This window comes from Mesocricetus auratus, unplaced genomic scaffold, assembly GCF_017639785.1.
Source record: "Mesocricetus auratus isolate SY011 unplaced genomic scaffold, BCM_Maur_2.0 Super-Scaffold_100691, whole genome shotgun sequence".
Taxonomy (NCBI): Eukaryota; Metazoa; Chordata; class Mammalia; order Rodentia; family Cricetidae; genus Mesocricetus; species Mesocricetus auratus.
Window position 1 is genome coordinate 41549462 of NW_024429267.1, and position 17627 is coordinate 41567088.

A 17627-nucleotide genomic window follows, 5' to 3' on the forward strand; every position below is an offset into this window, starting at 1 on the left:
ATGCAAGAGGGATAATGATCTTCCTCACTTACACTGGAGCTTATGTGTGCTCTTTTTGTAGGCCTCATGTAGTGGGAGCAAAGTGGTTGCTGGAGTGTTTTAGTAAAGGATATATGCTCCCTGAAGAGCCATATATCCACACTAACTACCAACCAGCTGGAATTCCAGTTTCAGATCAGCCTGAAAACCAGACAACTGTCTTGGAAAAGAGCAGCATATCTTCTAAGAAAGATTTTACTCCTAATGAGAAACTCCAGCAAGCTGATGAGGATCTACTCTCTCAGTATGTAAATGATGACTCCACAGTAGGTAAGGAATAGTTGATTAGCATTTATAGTTAGCAAGCAATGTAAACATGCATGATAACTGCCAAGTTTTCTGTGAACTATTTTAGTTTTTTGGTTTTTCAAGATAGGGATCCTCTGTGGAGGCCTGGCTGTCCTGGAACTCTGTAGACCAGGCTAGCTTTGAACTCAGAGATCCACCCACTTCTGCCTCCCAAGTTCTGGGACTAAAGGTGTATGCCAGCACCACCTAGCTTCTATGAATTTTTTATTTCCAAAAGTTTTAGATTTGTAACTTTTCCTAACCAAGCAAGGCCATCAGGCTCCAAATCATTTAATCAGTGCTCGTGCGCTCTCTCTCTCTCTCTCTCTCTCTCTCTCTCTCTCTCTCTCTCTCTCTCTCTCTCTGTAGTTCTGTGCTTGGTTTGTTTATAAACTTGGCGTGTATGCACGTGTGCACATGATCACACTTCCTCCATAGGCACGTAGGTGTGTAACATCAACTGCTCAGAAGACTGAGACAGTTGATGTTACAGGCCTTGTTCCACTAGTGCTGACTGTATGTAGCTCAAGATGTATAAAGTATATATACTCTGTAGTTCTCTGTTACCCCTGTGACTTACACAGTTTTCAGTTCTTACAGAATCATAATTGCTTAATTGTGGAAAACAAAGCTTTTTATTATTTTCCTAATTTTATTCAGTGGTGCTCACCTTTACTTCCAGCATTCAGGAGGCATAGGCAGGAGGATCTTAAGGTCAGCCTGGTCTGTGTAGCAAACTCCACGACAGCCAGAACTAAAAAGAGAGACCCTGTCTCAAAATAAATAAACAAGCCAATTAGTAAAAAAGCAAAGCCAAAAGGACATGTTTATTAGTACATCAGGCAAAAATTGGGTTTCTGCTCTAGTTTCGTATTTAGGACAAATATGACAGTTGTGTTTTCAATTGAAGATGGCATTATTTGTAATATTTGTAACCCTGAAGATTGGATGAATACAGACCCTCCTTTTACTGTGTATATATTTAAGCCTAGGTTTTATAAGTACTAAAATTACCAGACTCTATGTTACATTAATGTCTTTGCTGGGAAATTGCTGTGCAGCTTTGGTTGGTTTGGAAACTGCTTTATAAACCAATTTGCCCTGGAACTCACAGAGATCCATCTGCTTCTGTTTCCCCAGTGTTGGGATCAAAGCTGTGCTTTATCACCTTGTGGAAACAAACTCTTCAATCTAGTCATTGTCAAATAGAGAATCTGCCTTTTTCTTTTCCAGTGGAAGCTAAGCCGTCTGAATCTATAGAGCTTGAAGCTGGGCCTTGCAGTGATTCTACTCAAGTTGAGCCCTGTGATGAGTCTACTCACATTTCTGTGCAAGAGGAAGACCCGTCTTCAGTCAGCCATTGCCTCCTTGATGGCTCTGCAGATCCTGAGGAAGGCTTATTTAGTCGAAAGAGCTTCCTTGTGTTGGGGTTTAGTATTGAAAATGAATGTAATATTGTAAACATCATAAGAGAACATGCTGGAAAGATTGTGTCCCTTCCCAGCAGAATTGTTGCTGACTTTGCTGTAGTTCCATTGCTCGGGTGTGAAGTAGAGGCAACTGTGGGAGAAGTTGTTACAAATACATGGCTGGTAAGAAACATTTGACAGTCGAAATCCAATATGGAAGAATTTTTGACTGCTGAGGTCTTAATGTTTACTTTTGAAGCAATTCAGTTCACCTAGCAGGATGGCCCAGAGGGTAAAAGCACTTGCTGTGGAAGCTTGGCAACCTGAGTTTGAGTCCCCAGGTCCCATGGTGGAAGGAGAGAAGTCCTTTGACTTCTATGCCCACACTCTTCTACCTCTCCCTCCTTCTCACGTGTGTGTCCTTTCATATGCGTGTCCTTTCACATGCACCTGTATGTACTTTGTCATGTGTGTGTTTGCATGCACACATAATAATCACAATTTTTAAAAGTTTAAAGATCTTCAGCTTCTTGGTCCTCATCTTGTAACTCCAGCTCTGGTGATCTGACAGTTCCTTCTGACCTCCATAGGCACTTTACTCACATGTGCAGACACACACTTTCACACGTCCATGCACACATTAAAAATAAAATGTCTTTTAATTTAAAAATCTGAACTTCTTAGTCCTAACACTGATGCAGAAGTTGCTGTCATACGGCTGTGTCAGCAGTGCTTATTATCAGAAGGTCACACTGTTTATCCTTCCTAACAGCCAGTGAACAACATGTACTTTTTATTTATTTATTTTTTATTTTTATGTGTGTGGTATTCTGCCCAGAAAAGGGCACCAGATCTCATAAACATGGTTGTGAGCTAATGTGTGGTTCTGGGAATTGAACTCGGGACCTCTGGAAGAACAGCATGTGCTTTTAACCTCAGAACTATCTCTCCAGCCCCAACATGGACTTTTTAATGTCTCAAGACTGAAGAGAAAATGTTAAACTACAATATTGATATAAGTGAAATTTAAAGTGACTTCCAATTGCTATAGTAATCCAGCTTTCTGATTTAATATGCAAATATAAAGAATTGATGTGTGCATATTTCTTTGAGTCTCATTTGGGATGTACTGAGAATGAATATGCTCAAGTCTGTTAATGTGTAATTACTTTTTTTTTAAACAAAAATTGGTAGGATTGTAACTTGAGCCTGTTTTAGCTACTTATTTCTTACAATAGTTTTATTGCTTTTGTTTTTCAAAGGTTACATGTATAGATTACCAGACACTAGTTGATCCCAAGTCCAATCCCCTCTTCACACCAGTGTCGGTAATGTCAGGAATGACTCCTTTAAAGGACTGTGTTATTTCCTTCAGTCAGTGTGTTGGAGCAGAGAGAGATTCCTTAGTATTCTTAGCAAATCATCTTGGAGCAAGGTATGTAATATTTTCAGTATATCTAAAGCGGGACACACACACAGTGTTAGGCATTAACTGAGGGCTTTGTGCATGCTAAGCAAGGGCTCTCCTATGGCACCCCTAACCACATGATTATGATGATGATGATGATGATGATGATTTATCTATCTGTTTATTTATTTGATTGTTGACTTACTGGGAAGTGTTGAATTATATTTGGCCAGGGTTTTGTTTGTATGTGTAATTGATAGGTAAGTATTGTGTTTGTGATGGCTCAGTTCAGCAGAGGTATGTATACTACTAGATGAATATATGGCAAATGAAAAAAGACTAGACATTTTTCCCCCTTGGCCTCATTACCATGAAAGGGAATGATGATAACTGAATTGTGCTTGTCTTAGTATTGTGCCTTTCAATGTTGCTATATTTCCTCCTACCTCCTCCTCCTCCTCCTCCTCCTTTTCTTCCTCCTCCTCCTTTCTGCACCTTCTTCTTTTTAATATGCATCCAATGCTTCTCCTGTTTTCAACTAGAAATGCAACTGGAGCACTTTGCAAGGAATTCAAGGAACACTTTGGAAATAAAGGAATTTAAAAGTTACCTGCAAAATCCTTCAGTAGCTCAGCCTCCCTAATTGGTCATTACATAGTAGCAATTGAGTAGAAATCAGGTATATCACTACATACCAATTAACCAACTTCATTTTTAATGGGAAATATTTTTAGATTAAAAACAAGAGCATAATGCTTTCAGACAACATAGTCAGAACATTCTGGGAGGAAATGATGGCCAAAGATAGAAGAAAATACAGACATAAAGGAGGTTGTAGTTTTACTATCAGGTGGGTTTGACTTCAAGTCAAAAGATAATAAACAAGGAAAGAGTCCTGTATGTAAAGAGTGTGCCCATGGAAGGTAAAATGTCAGCGTACCATATTGAGCATCCATGTCTCCCTAGGACAGTGGTTCTCAACCTTCCCAGTGCTGCAACCCTTTACTACAGTTCCTCATGTTGTGCCAACCCCAAAGTATAAAATTATTTCGTTGCTGCTTCATAAGTGTAATGTTGCTATTGTGAATTGTAATGTAATTTTTGGAGTAGAGGTTTGTCAACCCGGTTGCACCGCACTGATTGGGAACCACTATGCTAGGGGAACGACAGGAAGAGAATCAACAAGCACAGGAGACTTGGAGCACTGCCATCCACATTTAGGGCGGACCTTTCATCCTCTCCTAACCTCCCTGAAACTCCCTCATTCTCAAGGACATGCTTTGATGTTTGTGGGTGGTGATTCTAGACCCCATCATGTTGATAATCAGCAGCCATCACCATACCACATGGATTAGTGTGTTAATGTTAAATGTGGGCCAGAAGACTGCCCAGAGATTTAGACAGTTCAGAATCTCAAAAGACTGATCATTTCCATTTCAAATGTTGGGCTCAGTTTCTGTCCCATATCCCCTTAAAGCCTTCACTCTTGACTCAGTCCCTTAGTTTCTTTTCCCCCTTGACTGCAAAATGCTGAGATATATAAAAAGTGAGATAATAATTCAGATTATGTATGAAAATGATTTGGGAAGTTAAGTGAGTAAAAAGATCCTGTATCTATACTATTCTTGTGTTCCTGAAATTGTTTCATACCTCATTTTGATAGGAAAGGACAGATAGATGCAATTAGTAATTAAGGAGGTTTTTCTTCTGTCTTAAAAAGTTTAATCGTGACAGCATGTTTTTATCCTAGAGTAAGCAGTTGTAAAGGGTAAACTTAATTTAAGGTAGGCAGTACTGGGACTGAAGAGATGGTTTGGTGGTTAAATGTTTGTGCTGCTCTCTTGGAGAGGACCCAAGTTCTCTTCTCAGCACCTATGTTGGATTGCTTACACACTCCTATAACTCTAGTTCTAGGTGATCTGATGTCTTCTTCTGGACTCGGGCACTTGCACACATATGTGCATGCACACGTGTGCATAATAAAAACATCTTTAAAATCCATCACCTTTAATCAGTGTATGATTTCTTTGGGGGTGGTTTCAAGACAAGGTTTCTCTGTAGACCTAGCTGGCTTCTATTGAACCTAGATCTACCTGCCTCTGCTTCTGCCTTCTTCTGAGATTAAAAGCATGTGCCACAACAGCTTGGAGTATGTTTTCTTGAAGTTAACTAATCACACTATTGTAAAAGAAAGTTTGTTCTTAATTTGTAGGCTAATTTATAGTGATCCTTTGCTTTCCTTTCCATGAAATTTTAGTGTTCAAGAATTCTTTGTTCGCAAATCCAGTGCAAAGAAAGGCATGCTTGCAAGTACACATCTTATAGTGAAAGAACCGATTGGTTCTAAATATGAAGCTGCAAAGAAGTGGAGTTTGCCGGCAGTCACTATTTCATGGCTCTTAGAAACTGCTAGGATGGGAAGGAGAGCAGATGAACGCCATTTTCTGGTTGACAGTGCACCTAAACAAGGTAGATCTCTTTTTTTTTTTTTTATGTATTTTACAACTTGATGGTTTCTGAAATACGAATATTGAGGACTTGCTTTGAAAAGTTTCTTTATTTCTGCTTTTTATGGTGTGTCCTATAAGTCTTTGTTGGGTGTGAGTGACGGCCAAATGGATGTGTGCTCTTAGCACAGATGCTTAGTATGCATTGTATCATGTGCTGTCACTGTGAAAGCTAGTGAAATGCACACTCAGGGGTTCAGTGTTGAAGGAAGATGTGAGCATCTATCCCACCTAGTGTTGATACCTACTGTGGTTCACGCTAGCATGATGTGTAACTACTGTGCTCCTGCTGCTTATCTGGGCTTTTGCATGTTCCCTCAAGATGACTTAATACTTGCCTACTGTCTTAGTTACTTTTCCGTTGCTGTAATAAGATGTCAGGACCAAAAGGAACTTGGGGAGGAAAGCATTTACTTCATTTTACAACTTGTAATCTATCATCCAGGGAAGTTGGGGCAGGAATCTGAATGCAGGAACTGATGCAGAGACCATGGAAGAGTGCCACTGGCTTACTCTCATGGCTTGCTCAGTCTGTTTTCTTATACCAACCAGGGATCCCCTCCCTGCTCAGGGGTGGCACCACCCACAGTGACCTCCCACACTAGTCATCAGTCAAGAAAATGTACCTCAGGCTTTCCATGAGCCAGCCTGGTAGGCATATTCTCAACTGAGGTTCCCACTTCCCAGGGACTCTAGCCCATGTCTAGTTCACACGCAACCAGCCGGTACAGCTGTCTTCCTTTTATCTTCAGTTAGAATGTCCATTCCTCTGGGACGGATACCTTCTTTGACTCAGTAGTTACAGTCTTGTGTCATTTTTGCATTCCTTTTCCCTTTCAGGGTTCTTCTTGCCTAGAGAAGCTGGTTTGCTCTCCTTTCTCCTCCAAACTATAAACTCTGTAAAGTCTTGTGAATTCTTTATTTTGATTGTCTAGCAATGGGCCTGGCATGAAGTAGCCAAATATGTTTTAATGTTGAGCAAAAGTAGGAGGCAGAGGTGGGAGGACTCAAGTCGTCTCTGTGGTAGTGTAGCTGGGCAGACTGCAGAGGCCAGGCACCGTCTTGGGAATACCTCAGAACTTTTACCTACTAACCTAGACCTGTTTGATTGCCACGGTAATTGGAATTTTCTTACTACTGTGTCTTGACTGGGCGATAAACTTTTTGTGAATGGGTTTATACTTATTTGTTTCAATTACTGTGTATGTGTCCAATGCAATACGTAAATTCATGTACACACATGTATTTATGTGTGTTTTATTTTTGTTTGTGTATGTGGTGTATACATGTGCATATCTGTGATCAAAGGTCAACATCGTGTGTCTTCCTTTATCATGCTCCACCTTGGTTTTAGAGACAGGGTCTCTCTCTGGACTGGGAGCTCACCGGTTAGAGCTCCAGGGATCTGCCTGCCTCCACCACCAATACTGTTCTCAGCTTTCATGTGGGTGCTAGGGACCTGAACTCAGGTCTTTGCTTTTTGCAAAGTAAGCACTTTACCCACTGAGCCATCTGTTCAGTCCTCAACATATATTTTAATATAGCATCTGGAAGGAGGGGTTTGTAGTGTATATCTAAAGGCCAACATTTATGAGGCTAAGGCAGAAGGGTCACTTAACAGGTGTGTCCACCCTTTGGTGGCCTGTGCTCTGCATTCTTACAAAGATGGCTTCAAGTGTAGCCCAACACAAATAACTGTTTTGGTTGGTTGGTTGGTTGGTTGGTTGGTTGGTTGGTTGGTTGGTTGTGACCAGGCTGGCCTGGACTCACAGATCTGCCTGCCTCTGCCTCCCAAGTGCTGGAATTAAAGGGGCGCACCACCACCACTGCCCTGCCTTTTTTTAAACTGTGATTGTGGGGTTCTCTTTGAAGATGACAGTGTCTTGTTGCAATGTAACAGGTTAGGCACACCTGCAAGAGTATAGAGAGCTGTCAAAAAATAAGTTCATCTGGTTTGCTTCTTGGAAAGTAGGAGTGTAACTTTATTGTTTAAAGTATATTAGGACAATATGTGGAACCTAACAAAATATACAAATGTCACTTTGCTTCATTTGAAAGAAAAAGCTGATATTAATGGCTTATTTGTTTCTTTTCATTTTCAATCTGCAGAACAGGTATTAGAAACTAAGTTACCAAATGGAGTGAGTCCAAATTCAGACTCTCCAGCACATCCTGACACACATCTGGACATGCACAGAAAAGTGGCTGTTACTCCTTTGGACATGAACCGCTTTCAGAGTAAAGCTTTCCATGCTGTCATATCACAGCACTGTAAGCAGGAGTCCGTCTCTTCAACAGTAGGGCAGCCACTTAAAAGGGAACCCTCCTTACACCTGGATACACCATCGAAGTTTCTGTCCAAGGACAAACTTTTCAAACCATCTTTTGATGTGACGGTAAGGCTTGAAGGAAATGGGACTAATGCTAATGGTCTCACAGTTTATAAAGGTAGAGCCCCACATTGTGCTGATATCACCATCTGTTTGTAATAGTAAGTCTTCTAGAGATGTTGGTCAATAGGTGCTCAGAACTGAGATAATAGCTGTGGCTACATACAATATGAAGTTAGGGCTCTGGGTTCAAGTCCCAGATTGCTACATGAACACAGCTCTAGGTAGATCATTTAACTCTGAGCATTACTTTGAAATAAAATATACAATGAAATGGTTTTGTAAGCTTTAAAATAGCAAACCTGTTACATGTCTTTAATCCCCTTCTTAATCTTTTATTGTTGGTTTTAAATCTTTCTGGCTTTCTCTATAAAGCAATCTTTCTTATGTTCATGGATATACCCTTTCTGGTGAATAGTCTTGATTTTCATTACCCTTGCTGGGGACTAGTCTTGAATTTCGTTTTCAGTTACCATATATTGATGGGTTTCACAGTCTTGACTCTGCTTTGTGTGTTTGAAATGTTCACTGTCATTTTTGAAGCCTCCCATATCTTTGGTAGGATCATTTTTTAGTAGATTTCTTAGAGTGGGCATGAGTGCATTATTTCTTGGATTTGAATACTGAGGACTTTGCGGTGCTCTGGAACACCTGTCTGTAAAGGTTTTAGCAAACTCCAGTGCACTTCTGGTTGAATTCCGTCTCTGTTGGCTGTTTGGGGGAAGGAACATTGAGCTCTCCATGTCTGGTTCTTGACCTTCCCTCCCTTAAAGCCTATATATTATACTTTTGAAGATTTTGTTCCTGGCTCTTTCTAACACCCCCCACACACACACAACACACACACACACACACACACACACACACACACACACGGTCACACGGTCTCCCTGTGTAGCCCTGATTGGCTGACCTTGAACTCACAGAGGTCACACACACACACACACACACACACACACGGACACGGACACGGACACGGACACACAGACACACGGACACACACGGTCTCCCTGTGTAGCCCTGATTGGCTGACCTTGAACTCACAGAGATCTACCACCTCTGCCTCCCAAGTGCTGGGATTAAAGATGTGCGCCTCCATCTGTCAACTTCATTCTGACTTTTATCTACTCTTAAAATTAGTTTCTTTCTAGACCATCCTTGTTCATTTGTTTCCATCTGTGTTCATTTTGTTTTGGAGTCCTCTATATAAATCCAGTTTTAACTATTAAGTAAATGGCGTACAATACTGAAAAGGTAAGTAAACTTAATGGTTTTGTTTATCTGTTTGTAAAATCTTTATTTTTTGTGTATGGTTTTTTACTTGCATATATAACTATGCACCACGTGAACACCTGGTAACATGGAAACCAGAGTGTGTCCGATCCCCTGGAACTGATTACAGACAGTATGGACCACCTGTAGTTCCTGGGGATTGATTCTGTGTCTTCCAGAAGGGCAACCAGTGCTCTTAACTGCTGAGCCATCTCTCCAGCTCCTTATTCAATGCTTGTGAAGAATACAGAATTTTTTTCTTTATAGTTTAAAAATATAAATTATAGTGTTTTTGTTTGTTTGTTTTTTTGAGATAGGGTTTCTCTGTAGCTTTGGACTCTGTAAACCAGGCTGACCTCAGACTCACAGAGATCCACCTGCCTCTGCCTCCCAAATGCTAGGATTAAAGCCATGAGCCACCACCACCCGGCCAGTTCATTGTTTTCATTATTTGGAAGAAAAAGAAGAGGCCAAAGATGTAATCTTTTTCCTTTCCTCCCTCCTTTCTCTTTCTCTTTTATGTCCCCTTCTTCATCTTTCGTTGTTTCTTCCTTTTTTCTGTCCTTAAACACAGGATGCACTTGCAGCCTTGGAAACCCCAAGAGCTGCCACCCAGCAGAGGAAACCGAGCTCACCACTCTCTGAAGTCATCGTCAGAAATCTGAAAGTTGCTTTGGCAAATAGCTCCCGAAACACCAGCGCTCTTTCTGCCAGCCCTCAGCTGAAGGGTGCTCATTTGGAAGAGGTAGACTTGATTTGCTTATTAAGTGGAAGATATCACTAATTCATGTCAGAGAATCACGACTATTCTGTTCCTTTATTCTCCATGTACAGGAAGAGGCTCCAAAACCACTTGACAAAGTTGTGGTATGTGTGAGTAAAAAGCTCAGTAAGAAGCAGAGTGAACTAAATGGGGTCGCAGCCTCACTGGGAGCAGAGTACAGGTAGGCTCAATGTTATGTTGGTGGTGCCAGCTATAGCCCAGAGGGAGCCGAAAGCCTTGTATTCCTTTGCAAGGAAACCTTGGTTTTGCCTGCTGTGAACAGTGTCTAATGAAACCTCTCCAATTTAATTTAGCAAAGCCTTTGAAAATACTCCCCACATAACAATTCATTCTTATATTTTACAAAGCCAACACATGTTTGTGAAATTGTTTTGTGTTAGTATTCTGAAAACTTCTGATCCATGAATGGTCAGCATAATTTAGAGGAATTCTTACCATCACAGAGTTTAGTCAGTACATCTGGGACTGACTGAATTTATTTCTATCTTAGTGATTTTCTGTGAGTAGTACTGACTACTGTAGCAAGCCCTCCTAGAGTAAGATGGCAATTTAAAACAGTTGTTTTAAATTTTTTTTAGAAATATATCTTGGTAGGGCATGGTGATATACTCCTATTATTAATTGCAGCACTTGAGAGGCAGGGGCAGGTCAATCTCTGAGAGGGTGTACATAGTGAGTTCTAGGATAGTCAGGGCTGTATTATGAGATCCTGTCTCCAATGTATTCTTAAGGGACATAGTATCAGGCTTGGTAGATAGACCTCTTGTCTAGCATACACGGAGGCCTGGGCTCAGTTCTCAACACAGAGACACAGAGATAGTTTCTGATGGAGCAAATAAGCAGGGTGATAGCCAGTGACTGGACAGTGAATTTGAGTACCTTAAGTTTTATTAATTTGAAAACACTTTATTATAATTAAAAAGCGATATGTATTATAAAAGAAAGTGGAAGAATTTTTAAAAGTATTTAGAAGATAGTAATATTTAAAACATATTCTTCTAACATCTTCCTGCACTGTGTACCTGAAAATGGAGTTGTTAACATTTGTCAGGATGCAAAACCTGACATTTTACTATTCTTGCCTAACCTCTAGTATTGAGTTTTGTGTGTCAGAATATTTTGTTTCAAGTGGACTGGTATTTTTTTCCCCTTAGTTATTCCTCTTGCCATATCTGGTTTCAGGTGGACTTTTGATGAGTCAGTGACTCATTTCATTTATCAGGGTCGGGCAAATGATAGTAATCGAGAATATAAATCTGCAAAGGAAAGAGGGGTGCACATCGTTTCCGAGCATTGGCTTTTAGAGGTAAGTGCTTTTTCCCTCCCTTCCTGGTTGATTGGAGTTGTATAAACTTTCAGAGCACAAACCAGTTTCAGTGAATGCAAGAAAATTTGCTAGTCTTGATTAACTGTGTGGCATCATGGCAATAACTGCCCACTTGGTGGCTGAGAAATGCAAAGAGATGGCAGAAAGGTTCTGATCCTAGGACTCCCTTCTAGGACACTTCCCATGGGGTCTGTTGGACAGGATGTGGACTGTGCTTGTAACATAGGGACCTTTGGGGACTCCCAAGAAGTGAGCTGTACATAGGCCATGCCTTGATCATTGTATTTCTTTAGCCTCTGAACTTAAGGTCTTTATTGCTTAATATTTACCAAATTTTAAATGAATACTTTTTTTTCTGATTCCTTTCTCTTACTGGAAGTTACATGAAGAGTGAGTAGAATAAATGGCTTGGAAGGTAAAGGATCTAACCATGGAACCTGACTAGCTAAATTTGATTCCTGGGACCCACACAGTGGAAAGACAGAACCAGCTCCCACCAGGTGTCCCTCCCCTCACTTCCACTCTCCACATGTACCACCTCTGCCCTCCCCCACAATATAGATGTAAATGTAAACATTATATGAAAACAAAAGATGCAAAAATGTATGTTTGAGGAGAGTTGATTTAACATGTTGATATACTTTATAGCTGCGTTTCTTTTCTTGGTCCTCCCTGGAGTGGTTGATACTTTGCGAAATATAAAGGCAGATTTGGAATTTATACTTTGGTGGGCGATTTGTTACATTTTATTTGTTTAATTTATTACTATGTATGTGTGTGTGTGTGGAAGTCATTTCATTCTTTCCACTTTTATATGGTTCCAGAGATTAAATTTAGGTTCCCAGATTAATAGTGCAAGGACATTTACAGGCTAAGTCATCTCCCAGGCCTCAATTCGTTATTTACATGATAGAGTTATTCACTATAAACTGCTTTCTAAAGCTTGCACTTGTATTTCAGTGTGCTCAAGAGTATAAGCATCTTCCTGAATCTCTCTATCCACACACTTACAATCCCAAAATGAGCCTGGACATCAGTACAGTGCAAGATGGCTGCCTCTCTAATAGCCGGGTATCCTCCGCAGTTCCTGCATCTATGGACGATGAGGTTGGTAGTGTGGATAGTGCGTCCCCCTAAGCTGAAAATAGACCTTTGTGAAACTATGCAGTGACTGAGATATTATAATTTTTGTCTTTGAGTAGCCAGACCATTTGTCTGTAGAAGAAAATGAGACAAACAGCATGGTCACGAATATCAAAGAATCAGCCCTATTAAATGGGAATGGAAGAAATGACTGCAAAGGAGGTAAGACACTTTCAGTTTTTGCCCCCAGGTTTCCTCTGTTTAGTCCTGGCTCTCTCCTTGAACCCAGAGATCCACCTGCTTTCTGTGCTTTCTAAGTGCCGAATTAAAGGCATGTACCACCACACCCAGCTACACTTTTTACTTTTGAGAACGTTGGTTTTGACTTAACGTCCCAGCTGTATTTGCCACTAATAGAAAGCTGGGTTGGCCTTCTAGCTTTTAAGCCAGACACTGACTTTTCTCTAGTTAACCAACCCTGGAGAGGCATCTCCTTCTAGTAAGTTAGCTGTTAAGTTCCGTCATCTGCGGCTTCATGTCAGTGATAAGCTGTGTGCTCACTGGAGTAGCACTTTGAATTTCATCCAAGAACTTTCTCTTCCCATTCATAGCTTGACTACATAAAAAGTGTGGCCTTTGCCCTAAGTTGGCTTTCATGCATGCCTTTCTCATTCAACTTAGTCATTGCTAGCTTTACTTTAGAGGTGGATAGAGGTATGTGATTATTCTTTTCACTTGAATGCTTAAGCCATTGTAGGATATTAATGGAACTAATTTTAATATTGTTGTTTCTTGGGGATTAAAGCTGCTCCAAAGAGAGAGATGGGGAGTAGCCAGTCAGAGCACACACACAGAATTTAAGTGTGCCGTTTGTACAGGTGTGGTTCACACAATAGCAACATGTATGGTCACTGGTCACAGGTGACCACACAGAATTATTGGGAAGAGTTGGACAGTGGTTAATATGTGATTGCCACAGCCTTCAGCTTGCTAAGATAAAGCAATGTTTAAATGTTTTGTTTTCTTTTGCTATAAAACAATGCCTGGAGCTGGGTAATATATAAGGAATAATAAATAAGCCTTAGGGAATGAAGTCTAAGCTTGATCCATTTGGACTCTGGCTACATCCCCTCATGGCAGGAGCATTTATCAGAAGGAAAGAATCAAGTGGGTGAGTGTCACTACATGGGAAGACTGAAAGCACGTTAGACAGGGCTTTATTCTTGTAGCGACTCACAGCAGAACTAGCCTGAGTTCCCTGAAAACTACGTTAGTCGATTCTGGGGCAGTGTTCCTACTGATTCAGCCACTTTACCCTAGGCCTCATCTCTTAAGGATTCTACCCACTGCACCATGCTACCCACCAAGCTTTAACCCAAACACATTAGGGTGTGTACTCAAGCCATAGAGTAGTGTTTGTGAAGTATGATAGAGCAGCATATGTCTGTACCAGGATCTGCTTCATTTGTCTTAGTTTTCATTGTTGGTATAGTATGCAGCATGTGGACTGCCCTGCTTTAGTTTACTGTCTCTTGTTAATCATCATTGACAAGATATTTTGAACTTTTTGGTATTACAAATAGTGCTGCACTGGTTACCTTATTTAGATGTGTATACCCTGTTTAACGTATTACTCTCTGGCTTCTCTTTATCTCTCCTGCCCCACTAGAACTTTCCTTCTGACTTACTCATTCCATTCTGTTCATTCCAAAAATACTTGATATCTAATTCAGTGTCTAGTCTATAATGGAAAGGAAAGATAAGTATGTTTTGGTCTGTGTTTGTAAAGATTAGTGAAAGCTTAGCTAGTGCTTTATGGCAGTAATCCCAGAACTTGAGGCTAAAGCAGGAGGGGAGTTCAAGGCCAACCTAGGCTGTGTGGCAAGACCCCGTCCTCCAAAGCAAACAAACAAGTAGAGCTATTGAAGACAGTCAGGTACATACAAGTGACTATACGAATCTCAGTGTAGTTTGCACAATGACAAAGGGTCAGAAGCAAACAGGGAGCTCTTCAAAGGGACTAATCAAGTATTCCTCCAAGGGAGTCCTCATTATTTTAGATGTGGTCCTCAAGGCTACCTATGTGTTTTGTGACATTTCTCGCCTTACATTCCTATATAAATATTAAGTAAATGTCAACAAATTTTTTGTTCAGCCAGATTTAGACAAAATAATGTAAGATATGATTGACAAGAGAAGTTTATATCAGTATGGTGATACAAGTAACCTTGGCAGTCTAGAGATGGCAGCGGATGGTTCACAAGTGGGAGGTCAGCCTGGATCATACACTGGGAGCCTCGCTTCAGAAACCAGCAAGGGGGAGGAAGAAAGGAGGAGAGGGGCAGATGACTCTTGATTGATATTGACTCCTGTATTTGTTTCAAGCTCTGACACAGACCTTGGAGATGAGAGAAAACTTCCAGAAGCAATTGCAAGAGATCATGTCAGCAACTTCTATCGTGAAGATGCCGGCACAGAGGAATTGCCTGTCAAGAAGCAGTTGCAACAGTGCTTCTTCAACTCCTGACAGTGCACGTTCTGCTCGGAGTGGACGAAGTCGCGTCCTGGAGGCACTCAGGTTTGTGCTTGTTGGGGGTGGCTTGGGAGCATGAAAGCTCCGGATTGAGGCACCTGGTCACTTAGATTGGTAGGCTAGGCTAATATTTTTATATTATAATTTTGAAATAAAGCAGGAGGTTAGAATATTAAGACCAGTGAAGGGTTTTACATTGGGCTTTATTTAACTCAAACAGTGTGTGTTATATCCCATGGTCGTCTTTGGTTTCATCTTCTGTTGACTGGGTTCTCCTCTGTCTTCTTGCTTAGCAGTTGTGCAGTTCTTACTTTGAGGTCTATGATTTTAGGACCCACTTTTCTATTTGAAGTTCATTCAGTGGACAGGCAGTCCTCTTTGTTCCTTAGTGTTCCTAAGGGTGTAAATGGTACTTAGAACAGTTTTTAAAATATATTATTGAGGCCGGGTGGTGGTGGCACACACCTTCAATCCCAACACTCAGGAGGCAGAGGCAGGCGGATCTCTGTGAGTTTGAGACCAGCTTCATCTACAGACCAGGACAGCCTCCAAAGCCACAGAGAAGCCCTGCCTCAAACCCTCCCTGTAAAAAATTTATTGTCAATGTGTGTATGAGTGTGTGATGTGTGTGCATGGTGGTGCATACCCATAATCCCAGTACATGGAAGCTGACCTTTACTACAGAGCAAGTGGAGGCCAACCTGGGATACATACCTATCTTTAAAAGAAAATTTAAAATGCAAGTATTAAACCCAGTAACTACCATTTTCTAAACATTACTATGTTTCCCTGACTTAAAGAATTAAAAAAGGGGCTGGAGAGATGGCTCCGAGGTTAAGAGCACTGACTATTCTTCCAGAGGTCCTGAGTTCAATTCCCAGCAACCACATGGTGGCTCACAGCCATCCATAATGAGATCTGGTGCCCTCTTCTGATGTGTAGACGTACATGGAGGCAGGGTGTTGTATTCATAATAAATAAATACATCTTTTTAAAAAAAAAGAATTAAAAAAGATTCCATTTTTAAATGCAGCAGTTTTTAGAATTAAAAAAATGATTTTTAAAAATCATTTATGATTTAAAAAATGATTTTTAAAAATAAATATATATAGACAGTCACTTTAAATTTCCAGTAGTGGGTGCTGGAGAGATGACTCTGTTAAGATGACTGGCTATTCTTCCAGAGGACCTGGATTTAGTTCCCAGCACCCACATACTTGCCTGGAACTCCACCTCCAGGGGATCTGACACTGTCATATAAACATACATGCAGGCAAAATACCAATACACATAAAATAAAAATAAAATAGAGCCAGGCAGCAGTGGCGTATGCCTTTAATCCCAGAGGCAGGCAGATCTCTGAGTTTGAGGCCAGCTTGGTTTACAGATCAAGTTTCTGGACAGTGAGGGCTACACAGAGAAACCCTACCTCAAAAAATGAAAAATAAACAAATAAATAAATGAAAGTAAAGATTAAATCATTTTTTTACATTTCCAGTAGAAATGTTTTAAAAAATAATTAACTGGATATGTTGGTGCATGCTATGCTGGCGAGGTTTTTGTAAACTTCACACAAGCTAGGGGCATCTAGGAAGATGAAACCTCATTTAAGAAAATGCCTCCATTCCATTGGCATGGAGGTAAATCTGTGGAACATCTTGATTAGTGACTGATGTTGGAGAGCCCAGCCCACTGTGTGGTACCTCCTCTAGACAGGTGGTCCTGGAACGTATAAGAAAGCAAACTGAGCAAGCTGTAGAAGGCAAGCCAGTGAGCAGTGCTCCTCTCTGATCTCTGCTTCAGTTCTTTCCCCCATGTTCTTGTTTGAGTTCCTGTCCTGACCTCTCTTGGTGAATGTAAGTGAATGAATCCTTTCCTGGCTAAGTTGCTTTTGGTCATGGTATCATCACAGCAGTGTAACACAAACTAGAATGCATGTCTATAATGTTAGCACTTGGGAGGTAGACGCACAGCATGGTTACCTCAAGTTTAATGAGACCCTATACCAAAAAAGAAAGATGCGTTAGATTGATTTATTCAACAAATATTATGTATCTGTACTACTTAGCGGTTTATACTTTTGGATTCGGTAGTGATTTATTTAAAATTCTTTCTATTCCTTAGGCAGTCTCGACAGATAGTGCCTGATATCAACACAGAGCCCTCCCAGAATGAGCAGATCATTTGGGATGACCCGACAGCAAGGGAGGAGAGAGCAAGGCTCGCCAGCAACTTGCAGTGGCCTAGCTACCCCACACAGTATTCTGAGCTTCAGGTTGACATTAAAAAACTGGATGATTCTCCTTCTCTAGAGCCTGTGTACCATTCAGAACTTGCTGAGCAGGGTAATATGAAATACCTGTTTGGGCTGGGTGGTGGTGGCACACGCCTTTAATCCCAGCACTTGGGAGGCAGAGGCAGGCAGATCTCTGAGTTCGAGGCCAGCCTGGTCTACAGAGCCAGTTCCAGGAAACACAGAGAACCCCTGTCTTTAACCTAAAATTAAAAAAAAAGAGAAACACCTGTTTGTACTATATGCATGTTGGCCTCCTAAAGATATTATGGTTACCTGTATTGCAAATGCAAA

At 40.9% G+C, this 17627-nt stretch overlaps 1 protein-coding gene across 1 annotated transcript in view; it reads left to right on the plus strand.

Moving 5' to 3' along the window:
- Positions 1-17627, plus strand: part of Topbp1 (DNA topoisomerase II binding protein 1) — a 41338-nt gene that overhangs the window by 12263 nt on the left and 11448 nt on the right. Inside the window, exons 10-21 of the mRNA XM_040739760.1 lie at positions 62-309; positions 1561-1919; positions 2999-3171; positions 5402-5613; positions 7761-8047; positions 9888-10058; positions 10148-10257; positions 11280-11403; positions 12385-12531; positions 12627-12729; positions 14893-15085; positions 17165-17385. Of these exons, the coding sequence (XP_040595694.1) occupies positions 62-309; positions 1561-1919; positions 2999-3171; positions 5402-5613; positions 7761-8047; positions 9888-10058; positions 10148-10257; positions 11280-11403; positions 12385-12531; positions 12627-12729; positions 14893-15085; positions 17165-17385 (2348 nt within the window). The remainder of the gene's footprint in view (positions 1-61; positions 310-1560; positions 1920-2998; positions 3172-5401; positions 5614-7760; positions 8048-9887; positions 10059-10147; positions 10258-11279; positions 11404-12384; positions 12532-12626; positions 12730-14892; positions 15086-17164; positions 17386-17627) is intronic.